Source organism: Sinohyriopsis cumingii, chromosome 5 (assembly GCF_028554795.1).
Source record: "Sinohyriopsis cumingii isolate HCF-2022 chromosome 5, ASM2855479v2, whole genome shotgun sequence".
NCBI lineage: Eukaryota > Metazoa > Mollusca > Bivalvia > Unionida > Unionidae > Sinohyriopsis > Sinohyriopsis cumingii.
In genome coordinates this window covers 19,501,596-19,517,551 of record NC_142965.1, presented here as the reverse complement: position 1 = coordinate 19,517,551, position 15,956 = coordinate 19,501,596, and the positions used below count along the sequence as shown (strand labels likewise).

At 36.8% G+C, this 15,956-nt stretch overlaps 1 protein-coding gene across 4 annotated transcripts in view; it reads left to right on the top strand.

Moving 5' to 3' along the window:
* Nucleotides 1-15,956, top strand: part of LOC149798736 (unconventional myosin-XVI-like) — a 480,183-nt gene that overhangs the window by 323,352 nt on the left and 140,875 nt on the right. For all 4 annotated transcript variants that reach the window (XM_089957605.1, XM_089957606.1, XM_089957604.1 and 1 more), the window contains one exon: nucleotides 15,420-15,620. In XM_089957605.1, coding sequence (XP_089813731.1) covers nucleotides 15,420-15,620 — 201 coding nt within the window. The remainder of the gene's footprint in view (nucleotides 1-15,419; nucleotides 15,621-15,956) is intronic.

Below are 15,956 nucleotides of genomic sequence, written 5' to 3'. Positions count from 1 at the left end.
CAATATAGAGAATGCTAAGCTGAAGCTTTCATCCTAACACTAACAACTTCATCAGCAGACTGATTTAATCTCTAATGACTGTTAACATCACTCGATGGAATGGTAGGCAATGTTAATTGATTGTCCCAGATATGCACCAGGTTGTAATGGCCCCATTCCTGTTTAGCATCGGTTTGTGCGCACGGATGTAGATTGATTCCTTACCCCACCCCCCTCAAACCAGGCTTAGCTCTCAATCTAGGATTTTTACTGAGTTTCATTGCCCATGGGAAATTTGAGCTAGTCCCAAAATATGACAGCATACTATCAGAACTTCAAGTACACAAGTCCACTCTCTCCAATCCACCTTAAATGCTTCTCCCCAAGGGGTTATGGTAAACTGTTACATAGGGCACACACACACACACACACATTAAATAAAACTGAAATTGTGTCTATGGAACATGAATGCCCCACCACAGCACCTGAAATGATTACAATGTGAAACGAAAGGTGTGACAACAGATAGTTAATGATAATATGATATACCTCTGCAACTGACAAAAATACAAAAAGTTTGTTTCTTTAAATTCCAGATTCCACCTTAAATAAAAACAGAATTCAGCTAACATCCACTGCCCATCATGCATGATTTAATCATAAATTTCTTCAGATTGTCACTGCATGTACTTGACAGTGGGTACATATGGATTGTCACTACTTTACAGTGTTGTACTTTGCTATTCTAAGTAGTTCATTGGAATGTTTGAGGGTCATAAGGGTTCCCTTAGTATTCATCTTTTCACTCAGTCATGGCTGGATGTTAGTCAAATTTCCTGAAGATCTTGTTGAATGGTTCTCAGCATTGAAATGATCTTACTGCATTTGCATTAATGCTTTGAGAGAGTGTAAAGCAATTAAGTTATTATGTGATGGTATATGACACCTGCATTCAGAAAGGAAATTCACTTCTGTATTACCCCAGATTTTACCATCTTGCTTTGCTCGTTCATGATTACGTTCATGCAGTAACATTATCTTTCAAAGAAACTTTGCTGTTCATCATAAACAAACCAATAATACATAACTATGTTACAGAGAGTGAAGTTTACAAAACATTGGAAAAACTAATTCTAAATGTTCAGGGCTACAGGATTAGATGGCATTGGACCCAGAATACTTTACAGTCAGCACCTGTGGTGATCAATTCAATTACTCGTATAATCAGCATAAGTATTGCAACAAATTAGTATGTAGCAAATTCTGTATATTCTTTTTAAATCAAAATAATGTATACTTATACTTTGTTGGTTTTGTTTTCGGTTTAACACTGTTTTTCTGTGCAAGATAGACTATGCAAGGTAGCCAGTATAACTGGTGGAGGAAGAACCTGGAAAATAAAAACCATTAAGAACCCCAGACCCATGGGAAGCTACTGGCAGCATACCCACACTGGCCGAGCATGAGACTCAAACCCATGCAGACAGAAGGGCGATGGCAGTGATTAGTAAAGGCAAGTGCTCTAGACCACTTTGCCAGCCAAGGTCCCTGCTTACAAAAAGAACAATTAGGATTTCAACTTTTACACTCCTGTCAGTCAGCTCTTAATAAACCTATTGATGTTTGGTTGAACACAATGAGCAAAGGAAAGCTGTCAAGAAATTGTTTCTTGGAGTTTGAAAAGGAATTTGATCTCAGTAATCATTCAATCCTGGTGTCCAAATTGAAATGCTACAAGTTTTATGCCAACATGATCCAGTTTTAAGTTTCATGTTAATGCCATCCAGTGGTAAGTTTCATGACTATGGCATCCAGTGGTAAATTTCATGACTATGGCATCCAGTGGTAAGTTTCATGACTATGGCATCCAGTGGTAAGTTTCATGACTATGCCATCAAGTGGTAAATTTCATGACCATGGCATCAAGTGGTAAATTTCATGACTATGCCATCAAGTGGTAAATTTCATGACTATGCCATCAAGTGGTAAATTTCATGCTTCATGTATGCAACATGATACTCCAGTGCTAGACATCACTACAAACATCCATTCTACTGACAGGTTTATTGAATTCTTTGAGAATTATGCTTGAAGCTATAGGAATGTAGGTCATGCTTGGTCTTATAACCTTTGTCTCTTAAACAAAGACTAAAATTGCACGTCATTGATGGTTTGAAAAATTGGAATTGTCTCTTGACTGTCTGTGTCTTCAGAATACAAACTTACAGTAAACATGCAGTGAGTGATATATAAATTAGTTTTTTTAAAAATAGTACAAAAGATATAAACAAATTATGTTACAAAAGTAATTCAATTTTTCTTATATATTTATTTGAATTTTTTATTTATGCAGAACAAAATAAAGATTATGCACATAATTGAAAGTTTCATTTGATAATCTTGATGGTCTTTGTCAAAATCTCTAAAATGTTGTGCAAGGAGAAATCAGTTCTTTGTTCATTCACAAAGAAAATTGTTAGTTTCTGTAAGGTCACTATAAGGCAAATCTTATCCTTATTTCTGTTGGGCCATCAGCTTCTTATTTCATTTCTGCATAATTGCTCAATTATTCCAAGATCTCCTATAATTAAACTTGTCAAAAGCTTTCATTTGGTGCAAGGGAGAAGTTTTTGGTTTTGAAGGTCAAAAGGTCAAAGATTAAGTAATGTGATGTGATGTGATTTTGATTTTTAACGTGGCTTTAACAATTTTTCAGTCATATCGCCACGATGTCTGCAATGTGGCAGTTTATAGTGATGTCTAGCACTGGGGCATCATGCCGCAGATATGTAGCATGATGTCCCACCCAGTCACATTATCCTGACACCAGGCCGACCAGTCCTAACACTAACCTCTTAATGCTGAACGCCAAGCGAGGCAGCTGTTAGTACCATTTTTTAAGTCTCTGGTATGACTCGGCCGGGGATTGAACCCACGACCTCCCGCATCCGAGGCGGACGCTCTAACCACTAGGCCACCGGAGCGGTCAAAGATTAAGTAACTAACTGAAAGAAGAAAACTTGTTTCAACATAATAACATTATTTCTACATCACAGACCACACTTTGTGGACAGCTTGCACTAAAGGTAAAGAAGATGGCTATTAAGTTTCAATATTTAAGGTCACGGTGACATGCTGAAAAATGAACCATGCTTTCTGTAGAAAAAGTTCAGTTCTTGACCATGTACTTAAGTGAAAGTTTTTAGATGGCTTCCACTTTGAGTAAGAAAAAGCTTATTGATTTTGTTGGTTTTAGTGAGGGAGTGTTGTATTTTTTAACTTTTAGTGAGGGAGTGCTGTATTTTTTAACTAAGGATGAAAAGAAATCTATTGAATTTTGTTTCTAAAGAGTCAGGGTCATGGTAGAGCGTAATACGAAGATAATAGTTTCTATATAGTTAATTTACTTCACTGTGATCAAGGTCATTTGAAGACCTATTGGTCAATAATCTTCACATACCTTAATTAAGATCAAGGTCATTGAGACCTGTTGGTCAGTAATCTTCACATACCTTCACTAAGATCAAAGAAATTGAAACCTATTGGTCAATAATCATCACATACCTTAATTAAGATCAAGGTCATTGAGATCTATTGGTCAGTCTCCATATACCTTAAATAAGATCAAGGTCATTGAGACCTGTTGGTCAGTAATCTTCACATACCTTGACTATGATCAAAGTAATTGAGACGTATTGGTCAATAAATAATCACATACGTTATTTAAGATCAAGGTCATTGAGACCTATTGGTCAATAATCTCCATATACATTGACTGAAGTCAAGGTCATTCAGACTTATTGCTTAATAATCTCCAGAGTCAACCATGTGTACATTGTGGATTATTAATTACAGGGTGGGCATATAATGTACTGTGCACCATACCCTTGTGGCATTATAGGAAACAAAAAGTAGAAATACACTATATCTGGATATAAGCAGGAACATCCTATTACCCAACTCAATATACAAGAACCACTATAATTTATGCAATTTCCTAACAATATAATTCATGCAATTTCCTAACAACATTCTTATTTCATATACATTTTTGTTAAGTAATAAATTGTAAAGAACTTAAGGTGAAAATTCAAAGAAAATACACACCAGCTTTTAAATAAATAACAGCTCAGATGCTGTTTAATTGTATACAATCTTCAAATGTGTAAGGAAAATAATAATAAAAAGGGGTTACCAAGATTGCTAGAAGTTTTGTACATTGTTTTAAGAAAGCTTTATTTAAATTTCTTCCATTTTTCATTTTAATCATTAGCAGTGAGAAATTGCATTCAAGAATGAAGATGTAATCATTGACAGTGTCAGAGGATGTAATCATTGACATTGTTATTGGATGTAATCATTGACATTGTCAGAGAACATTATCATTGACAGTGTCAGAGATTGCAGTCATTGAAAGTGTCTGAGGATGTAATCATTAACAGTGTCAAAAACATTATCATTGACAGTGTCAGAGATTACAGTCATTGACAGTACCAGAAATTGCAATCATTGAAAGTGACTGAGTATGTAATCATTGACATTGTTATCGGATGTAATCACTGACAGTGTCAGAGGCTACAGTTTTAGTCAGGGGAAATAATCAGTGTCACTGTTTGGTAAAAAATTATTTGTTTTTTTCAAGAATCACTCATTGTCTTTCTACATGAAATTTGATGTAAACACAGTACATGTACTTGAAAATGAGTATGCACTCAAACTTAAAAGTTTTGTGAACACATGGTCAATTTGTTACTTGGATTCACCACTTAATTGAAGTTTCACATAGCAGTCAATTCCTCTGAAGGAGTCCTGGTTTTTTGGTGATGCATTACATGTTTTTGGGAGCTGCAGGACCTTGGCATGCACCATATATACATGCATTTACCATATATCATGTTACATTCAGGTTAAAAGGACAAACAAAAACCAAGTAAAGGTCCTACAACTTTATGTAAAATAAAGCTATAATCTTCACAAAAACCAAAACCAATGTTTCTTAACATTACCAAGCCCAGCTACATAACTGCCTGCTCTCCCACTCTGCTCTTGTTTTAATAAGGGTTAGAGATAAGGGATCTTAATTAATTTAACATTTGTGCCTTATCCAAGGGCATGAACTGGTCCAGGCTCAGTTAGCCATGGGAAGGTAAACAACAGAACCAAACCTGTTGACAGTCTGTGGTATAAAATATCCAAAATGCTGGGATAAAGGTTCTGTCCAACTGTCACTACTTACAGCTAGAATCTGATACAGGCACTGAGAGTAAAATCATACTGATAAACTTCTTAAGAGGAAACGTTATGTTTTTGATACAATATTTTTTAAAAACAACTTGCTGGCTTTGGTACACCAGTAAAATGATAAAACTTGCATCAAGCTTATGTTGCTACTAAAATTCATAAAGCTTAGAGTCACCTCTGGTAAATTCTGTAAAAGAGTCTTGAATTCCATCAGTGACCATCCAGAATAGTGGAAATCCAACAAATTGGTTACCATCTATATCTGCATAAATTCCCTTATAATTCCATAAGTAGAACACAATGGAGTTTGCAAAAATCCGGGAATCCTGAGCTATTCCAGTAAGTTTCTCAGTGCCTTTGAAGTGTACTAAGCACACCAGTATGTGTTGTGTAATTCCTATTAAACATACTTCAGTTTTATGTGTGATAATCCACCTGCATTTGCATGTTGTTTGCTGCTCCTGTGCTTTATAATGAAGTTGTAAGGCTGGAATGCCAGACACCATCTAAGTAGTCACTGATTCTTGCTTTGATTTGATTTAACCACATCATTGGATCATGGTCAATCATGATTTTAAATGTTGTCCCTGGCAGGAAATACCATAATGAATCAATCACTCACACGATTGCACAACATTCCTTCTCAATAGCTGCATTTTTCTGTTCTCGTGGAAGCAGTTTCTGGCTAAGATAGGCCAGTGCATGTTCTTCACCATCCACTATCTGGCTTTGAACATCCTGAAATTCATTGCCAAGATTTCTAATGTCCTCTCGTTGCTCCTTTGTCAAGTTTACCCCAGCTTAACGCCAGCATCACCTTCACCTGTTCTTGGAGGAAAATCAATATCCACACCATCGTTCTCATCTGCCTGTGTCGCCAGCAGCTCAGCAAGCTTGTATAAACACAGCAAGGCAAGATTACATGATAGGTTACTGTACCGCACTACCAGGTACAGATACCTGGTAGTTAACATCATTTACCTTTTGGACCACACGATAAGGTCCCTGCCATTGTGCTTACATCTTGGACGAACTTGATGGCAAGAGAATAAAGACTTCATCTCCTGGACTAAATTCTCTTGTTTTCATGTGATGATCATACAGTGCCTTGATTTTCATTTGGCGATTCAACTGTTTATCTTTGAGAAGAGTTCCGATGTTGGCCAGCTTCTCATGCATATTCAAAATATGCTCCACAACTGACTTCTTCCTGGCATCCTTTTCTCCTATAAACAAGCCATGAAAATTCAGCATTGGCCCTCTACTCAGCCAACCATGCAACACCACTGGGTCTTTCTCAAAGGGTGCGAATCCAGTTTCCTCATTTGGGACTTTGTGGTATGCAAACAACAAATATGGTAATATCTCATCCCATTCATTCTTATTGTCTGCAACAGAACTTCTGCAACATTGACTTCAGCGTCCTGCAACATTGACTTCACCATCCTGTTAAAACATTCTACCTCACCATTCGCTTGTGGGTGATAAGGTACATGTATTGTTGTAACTCCACGGATACCCAATAGCTCATACAACTGTTTCAGTAAGGTGCTAGTGAAGTTGGTCCCTTTGTCTGTTAATATGACCCTTGGAAAACCAACACAGCTAAACAGTTCAATCGATGTTCTAGCTACACTCGTTGCCTCCATATCCTTCAGAGGAAAAGCTTCAGGATACCTAGTAGCATCATCAACCACCATCAGAATGTATTTATTTCGAGACTTCCTTCTAGATAACAATCCTACCATATCCAATGCAATTTTAGAGAATGGTTCTGTTATCACCGGTGGGCAAACCATTGGTGCTTTCCCACCTGCAGCCCATTTTGCTGTCAACTGACATTCATGACACGATGTACAATATCTTTTTACATATGAAAACATTCCAGGACAAAAGAATGATTGGAGAATCCTTGCTTTCGTTTTCTCCATACCCATGTGATCTGCAAGGGGTCGATCATGTGCCAGCTGCATTATCATTTTTTGTAATCCTGCTGGTACAACAATTTGCTCCCCTCCACATGAACCATCACTAGATTGCCATTTCCACCGCAAAATATCATTCTCCCAGAAGTATGCCATTGGCTACTCCTCAGCTTCTTCACGAGTAGCAAAGGACTTCTCTCTAATATTTTGCAGTGAAATATCTGCAGTCTGTAGTTTCAACAACATGTCCGCATTCATTGCTGAAAGTTTGTCAACTTCAATGTCATCACACTGATCAGTATCTGCTGTATCAATGCTGTTGTTGACAACTTCATTCTTATCCTCATCATCACATTGGTCAGTATTCTCCACAGTCCACTCATCGTCGAGTCCTTTTACCAACAACCTCATACCAACAAATGCCCCTTTCATACTAAGGATATCCATCCCCAATAGAGCTTCAGCAGCTAAATTTGAGACAAGCCCCACTTGCGCTGGTCCCTTATTATGTGGAGTATCGATATTTACCACAGACAGCCATGTGAAAAATAGTTGACTGACTGCTATGCATGATGTAGACATGTGCTTCTCTAGCTCACAACTCTCATCTACAAGATCCCCTCTTATCAAGGTCATATCTGTGCCAGTGTCCTTCACAAACATGATTTCATGCCCATTTACTTTTCCTGTGTCAAAAATGAGTCTTTCACCAATCATTGGCTTAGCAGAACATGTTGCGGGAATTCCATGATATTGCACGTCATTCTTTCGACAATCCCATGCAGTATGTCCCCGTTCCTTGCACAGATAACACTGCCTGTTATTATGTTCTGACTGGTCGTTCATTGTTGTTGTTTTTCCTTTATGTTTTACTCTTTCTAACTCAATTTCCGAATGCATCATTTCTAATCTTAATTTCTCTCTTACTAATTAAAATTTTTTGACATTCCATTTCCCATTTAAACTCCTTCTGTCTTAACTCCAATTTTCTTTCATTCTTCTTTGTGCTAGGTTTTCACTTTGTTTCCTTGGGTAGTTGCCTGTGCTTAAGGTTAAATTCCTCTTCATACTCCAAAATCTCAGTATCTATAAATTCCATCAGATACTGTATTGCTGCTTTTCTTCGTGGTCATCCTGAAGCAATCATTGCTTCCTCAACTTTGATGTCACCAGCAACCGACATACTGACAAACTGTATGTATATACTGTAAGTTCTATCACTGTATTCACAGCCAATTGACTAGCTTTTCTTATCTATGAATTTCTGGGCTTATACATGTACACTCGTGACAGTGATACACACTTTACAATTAGCAATCAACAACTGTACGTTATACACACAGTATAACGAGTCGCTGCTAATATCACACACAGATTCACTGAATCCACAGCTTCCAGAATTGTCAAAAACAATTCCAATATATTGAACAATTCCAAATAATTCACACAGAAGTATTGGAATCCTTTGCACTTAGCAGTCAACAAATTTGTTTGTTATACACACAGTACAACCAGTCACTGCTAATATCACACACAGGTTTACTTAATCCACAGCATCCAGAATTGTCAAAAACAATTCCAACATATTGAACAAATGTTACATTCGGGTTCAAAGGACACACAAACACCATGTAAAGTTCCTACAACTTTATGTAAAATAAAGCTATAATCTTCACAAAAACAAAAACCTGTGTTGCTTACAGTACCAAGCCCAGCTACATAACTGCCTTCTCTCCCACTCTGCTCTTGTTTTAATAAGGGTTAGAGATATGGGATTTTAACTAATTTAATATTTTTGCCTTATCCAAGGGCATGAACAGGTCCAGGCTCAGTTAACTATGGGAAGATAAACAACAGAACCGAACCTGTTGACAGTCTCTTATATCAAATATCCAGAATGATGGGATTAATGTTCTGGCCAACTGTCCTGAATTTAATACAGGAATTGAGAGTGGAATCATACTGACAGCACATGTCCAACTGCAAACAAGACTGACCCTGATCTGCTGGCACATGTATTGGCATGTCAAGGTCTGTGTTGTTTGCTCTACTGATTAGCCCTAATAAACTATGTAGACCAAGATCTTAGATCCAGTATTGCCATCACTAACTGATGTTATTAATACCTCTCTCTCATCGGGGGAATTCCCATCATTTTTCAAAACTGCCATTGTAAAGCATCTGCTGAAGAAACCAACACTAGACCATAACGATTTAAAGAACTACCGCCCAGTTTCTAATCCCCCATTCATATAAAAAATCTTAGAAAAGGTTGTTCTATCCCAGCTTGTATCTCATCTGAATTCAAACAGTCTTTTTAGCAATGTACAATCTGCATATCGCCCTTGCCACAGTACTGAAACTACTCTTCTGAAAGTAGTTAATGACATTCTCTCTGCATTGGATAGCGGAAAGATTACAGTCCTCACCCTCCTTGATTTGTCTGCAGCATTTGACACAATAGACCATGATATATTATGATATATTACTTCACTGTCTCCAGCATGTATGTGGCATTCATGATACAGCCTTACTGTGGTTCAAGTCCTACTTGGTCAACAGGACACAAATTGTATCTGCAAATGGAATACACTCCAGCCCAGTTGATCTATGTTGTGGTGTTCCACAGGGGTCTGTTCTTGGACCTGTTCTCTTCATTCTGTACACTCATACGCTCTCAAGTGTCATAGATCATCATCCAGTGTCTCACCAATTGTATGCTGATGACACCCAAATATACAAATCTAGCCACCCAACTGAAGTTGATGCTACCATCCAAGGTGTAGAGAGGTGCATTTCTGATGTGAAATCATGGATGACATGTAGCAAGCTGCAGATGAATGATGATAAAACTGAGGTCATTCTGATCACAAAACAAAGACTTTCTCATTCACATCCTTTACCTCAAACAATAAATATCAGCAACACCAACATTAAATTGACACAATCAGTACAAAACCTAGGTGTTACTCTGGACAGTACTATCATATTGCACCAACATGTCATGAACATATGCAAGGCTGCATATCTTGAGCTGAGATGCATCAGCTCAATTCGCAAATATCTTTCAGTTGATGCCGCTAAAACACTTGTGTGTTCATTAGTACTTTCAAGACTGGACTATTGTAACTCAGTTCTGTCTGGTTCATCTCAATATCTACTCCAGAAACTTCAAAAAGTTCAAAACACAGCTGCTCGGGTCATACTTAGAGTACCACGATCAGAGCACACCTCCCCGCTGCTCTGTACCCTACACTGGCTATCCATTCGATCCAGAATCAAACACAAAATTTGTTCTCTGTGCTACGTTTCACAGTCGGACTCTAGTCCAAAATACCTATCTGACCTCACCCATGTGTACACACCAGCAAAATACTTAATGCTCCGCTTCTGACAATCATATACTCATTATTCCCACTATGAAAACAAAGTCATATGGACAGCCTTCTTTTGCATACCAGGGCCCAGCAATGTGGAATGAATTGCCCACTGAACTAAGTCACAAAGACACAGTGATCACATTCAAGAGTGCTCTCAAAACTCACTTATTTCAACTGCAAGAACAAACTTAAAGACCTAATAATGTTTCCTACCTTAAATATTCTCAGCATGTTTTTTAATGTTTTCTAATTTCGTGGTGTTTGTTTTTTTAATCATATCATTATATCATTATGTGTTGTATCTTATAGGTGTTGTCTAATGTTGTAAAGTGCTTAGAGCTTCTAAAGATTAGGTGCTATACAAAGTCCTCATTGTTATTATTATTATCTCCAAGTACATCATACAATGGCAGATCTAGTTTTGTGCATTTTGGAGTTGGATAGGACTTACGAGCAGGGATATACAGTACTTTAACTGTACTGTTGTGTCATACACACTTTATACAGCTGCATAAAAAGCTTTGCCAGCAGGTACACAGTATTTCCCCTGATAAGCCCAGATGGCTTGATGTATTCACTTAGGGTTGGGTTGGGGCTGTGGAGATGGGGTTAGTTGGATTAAGCTATTTTTGGCATAGCTATTTCCAAATAGGGTGTAAAAGTTGGTGATTATCTTATCATGCTAAACAATGTATCAATGGCAGGAAATTGCTTTTAAGTGCTATGATTAGGAATCTATTGTGTTACCAAGGGAAACATCAAGCACAATACTATTGTTTCATATTTTATTGTTGCATTTGTTGTCTTCATTCACACTTTTTCATCCTGCACTAGTTTCCATGGCATGTATGGTCCCCTATATGGATGATACTAAGTATCTGTCATATTGTTCTGTCTTAGGACAGTTTCTTTACGCATTGTTTTGCCAAGATAATTTTTTTCATGCAGTTTCATTTTCAGATATTTTAAAATAATTTCGTTTATTGATTGTGTTTTCAGACATAGCTGTAATTCTATACTGATGAGAAAAGACAAACTAATTCTTCTTTCATGAAAGTGTTGGAATTTTTGACTTATGATTGGAAATAGCATTGAAAAGTTACATGCACATTGGAACAAGTGACTTTTCATTGGAAATAGCATTGACAAGTTAAATGCGTGTTGGAATGGTTTACTTATCTTTACAGATAGTCTTTGTAAGTTACATGCATGATGGGATGGTTTACTTATCATTGTAAATAACCTTGACCTGTTACATGCACAATGGGATGGTTTACTTATCATTGTAAATAACCTTGACATGTTACATGTATGATGGGATGGTTTACTTATCATTGTAAATAACCTTGACATGTTACATGCATGATGGGATGGTTTACTTATCATTGTAGATAACCTTGACATGTTACATGTATGATGGGATGGTTTACTTATCATTGTAAATAACCTTGACATGTTTCATGTATGATGGGATGGTTTACTTATCATTGTAGATAACCTTGACATGTTACATGCATGATGGGATGGTTTACTTATCATTGTAGATAACCTTGACATGTTACATGTATGATGGGATGGTTTACTTATCATTGTAGATAACCTTGACATGTTACATGTATGATGGGATGGTTTACTTATCATTGTAAATAACCTTGACATGTTTCATGTATGATGGGATGGTTTACTTATCATTGTAGATAACCTTGACATGTTACATGCATGATGGGATGGTTTACTTATCATTGTAGATAACCTTGACATGTTACATGTATGATGGGATGGTTTACTTATCATTGTAGATAACCTTGACATGTTTCATGTATGATGGGATGGTTTACTTATTGTTGTAAATAACCTTGACATGTTACATGTATGATGGGATGGTTTACTTATCATTGTAGATAACCTTGACATGTTATATGCATGATGGGATGGTTTACTTATCATTGTAGATAACCTTGACATGTTATATGCATGATGGGATGGTTTACTTATCATTGTAAATAACCTTGACATGTTACATGTATGATGGGATGGTTTACTTATCATTGTAAATAACCTTGACATGTTTCATGTATGATGGAATGGTTTACTTATCATTGTAGATAACCTTGACATGTTACATGCATGATGGGATGGTTTACTTATCATTGTAGATAACCTTGACATGTTATATGTATGATGGGATGGTTTACTTATCATTGTAGATAACCTTGACATGTTATATGCATGATGGGATGGTTTACTTATCATTGTAAATAACCTTGACATGTTTCATGTATGATGGGATGGTTTACTTATCGTTGTAGATAACCTTGACATGTTACATGCATGATGGGATGGTTTACTTATCATTGTAGATAACCTTGACATGTTACATGTATGATGGGATGGTTTACTTATCATTGTAGATAACCTTGACATGTTACATGTATGATGGGATGATTTACTTATCATTGTAGATAACCTTGACATGTTACATGCATGATGGGATGGTTTACTTATCATTGTAAATAACCTTGACATATATTACATGCATGATGGGATGGTTTACTTATCATTGTAAATAATCTTGACATGTTACATGCATGATGGGATGGTTTACTTATCATTGTAAATAACCTTGACATGTTACATACATGTTTAAAATTTTCAAATATTTGGGAGAAGCATGTTTCACTGTTTATTACATTGCTTACTCTAATAATGCAATGAGTAATGTTTGTTTAAAACTGCCTTATCTGTCAAGAAAAATTCTCAGTGTTGAAAATACAACTAGACTAGAACATGTCAACTTTTATTACACCACTGAAGTCAAAGCCTTCGTTTTGAACATTTTTTGCTTAACACCTCCATTGTAGATAATTCAGAAACCTGCATTCAGTCATGTACCATCAGGTATTTGCAAAACCTGCTCTCAGTTATGTACCAATCAAGTATTAATAGCAAAACCTGCACTCAATCATGTACCGGTACCAGTCAGATGTTAATAGCAAAACCTGCACTTGGTCATGTACCAGTCAGATATTAATAGCAAAACCTATGTTCTGTCATGCAGCACCCAGGTGTTAATAGCAAAACCTGCACTCAGCAAAACCTGCACTCAGTCATTTACCAGTAAGGTATTAATAACAAAACCTGCACTGTCGTGTACCAGTCAAATATATAAGAACTAGTTTAGGTGGATAATAACATACTTTAAAAACAACACACAGCAAATCCTTATTTCATGTGTTTTTTATGTAGTTATGAATTTATTTATATGTATTGGAATGTCATTTAGTTTGATATATGTCGTACATACGTTTCTGTCCTGGACCACACAAACTGGGACTGGTTCATTGGTTCTGTTAGCAATGTTTAGGAATGATCTTGTACTCTTGCACCCAAAATACAATACTGTTTTAACTCTCTGGAATCGTCCAATCATATGAATGTTCATCTTGTTTGTTAAATTCAATACCAGACTCTGACCGATCTGAGTTCCATTTATGCAGAGTTTAAAGGGCAGTAGATGATGGTAAGAGATTCTTTTGCTTCACAGCAAAGGTGTTTTTCAATATGCTTGTAATTTCTTGTAGACTGAAATAAACCTAGGCATGTAATGTCAGTTTTCATTAATTGCTTTGCAGTGTGACCTAAGGGATAGCCTAATGTCATGTATGGGTTTTGTTTGCTAGGGTATTGATTTTGTTCTTTTTTTTCCTCCACAAACCAAATGAAGTATTTTTATATACTTTTGAAACCACCTCCCCCAAGGTAATTGCTTGTGCCATCATAAAACACAAAAATATAGCATTTTCCTCCTGTAGCTAAAATATAACATTCTCCTGCTATAGCAGAAGTGGGCCCCATGTGGCCGAGTGGTCTAAAGCACTCACCATTATGAATCACTGCCATCTCACCTCTGTCTGCATGGGTTTGAGTCTCAGATTTGACCAATGTGGGTATTTGAGAAAGCTTGCCAGTAGCTTCTTGTGGGTAGGTGGTTCTTTTTGGGGTTTTCCCAGGTTCTTCCTCCACCATTTATACTGGCCACCATGTTTAGCCTATCTTGTGCAGAAAAATGGCGTTAAAACCTAAAACAACAACTACAAAAACTGTAGCAGAAATATAGCATTTTCTTGCTATGCCAGAAATATGGTATTTTCCTGCTATGGCAGAAATATAGCATTTTCCTGCTGTGGCAGAAATACAGCATTGTTCTGCTGTGGCAGAAATACAGCATTTTCCTGCTTTGGCAGAAAATACAGCATCTTCTTGCTAAAATAGATGGCAGAAGTTATAATTGCTTTCATAATGCATTGTAACATTTAGTGATTTTTTTATTCTTCTTTGATTCATATGTTTTGGAAATGCTATTCCAGCAGTTTGAGTTTGTGTTGCATTTCCCAGTTGTGATAGCTTGTATGGATATATACCATCTGTACACATTTATAAATTGGGTCCAGTTACAAACAAAATAGACCCTAATCAGTCATCACATAATACACTGGCAGATCATGATCTGTGTTATTTGTTCTACTAATCACTCCCAGCAAACTGCACAGACCCAGGTCTGTTGGTGCATTATGCAGATGCTCATCTGGATCTACATAGTTTGCAGTTAGATTCAACAGACAAGTATATATGGTAAAGTGCTTTCCCAGAGACACCACAGCAGCAGTCCTAGCCCATTCTGGACAGAATTCGAACCTGCACTTCCTCTAGTCATGAGTCCAACAGGCTTACCACTAAATGACTTTAACACCTTTACAAAGGGAAAATGACACTTATAATCAAATGGTTTCATTATGTGTTATGACATTACTTTTTGTTCTTGTTTTATATTGTTTTATTTCATATTGTTTTAAGATGCTCTAATACATTCTGAATCTTTCTCTTTGCTTTTTAGTTTCCCCAACAGCACAAGTACCTCCAGTGAACATGACAGACAGTATGGATGACCTCCCTCCCCCTCCCCCTCCAGCTGATTTTGACACCTCATATCTTTCCCATGCATTAGATGAACCTGTGCCCATACCAGTTGAGAAGAAGATTGAGCTCTTCACCAATAAAAGCAAAGAGGAACAACCCTGGAATAAAAGCAAGAAGGGTAAGAAACATTCATAAGCAACTTTTCAACATAAATTGCATGTGTTATTGTCGCAAACTTTAAGGAATTTCCACATGCAAAATACTTTCTCATATTTTGAAGGTGGAGGATAATTGTAAATTTGAATTGGAATTGGTTGAATTAGATTTATGCCTATAGAAATACAGGGCTTCAATGGAATGAAGTGTCTTGCCACTTTTAAGTTAGCTTTGGACTTATGAGATTGCCAAAAAACATTACCAATGAGTAGATGACAGTGATATTATGATCATAATATCTTGTATTTTTCTCCTAAAAGGACATGACAGTAAAAACCTTAAGTTGTCACACAGGACA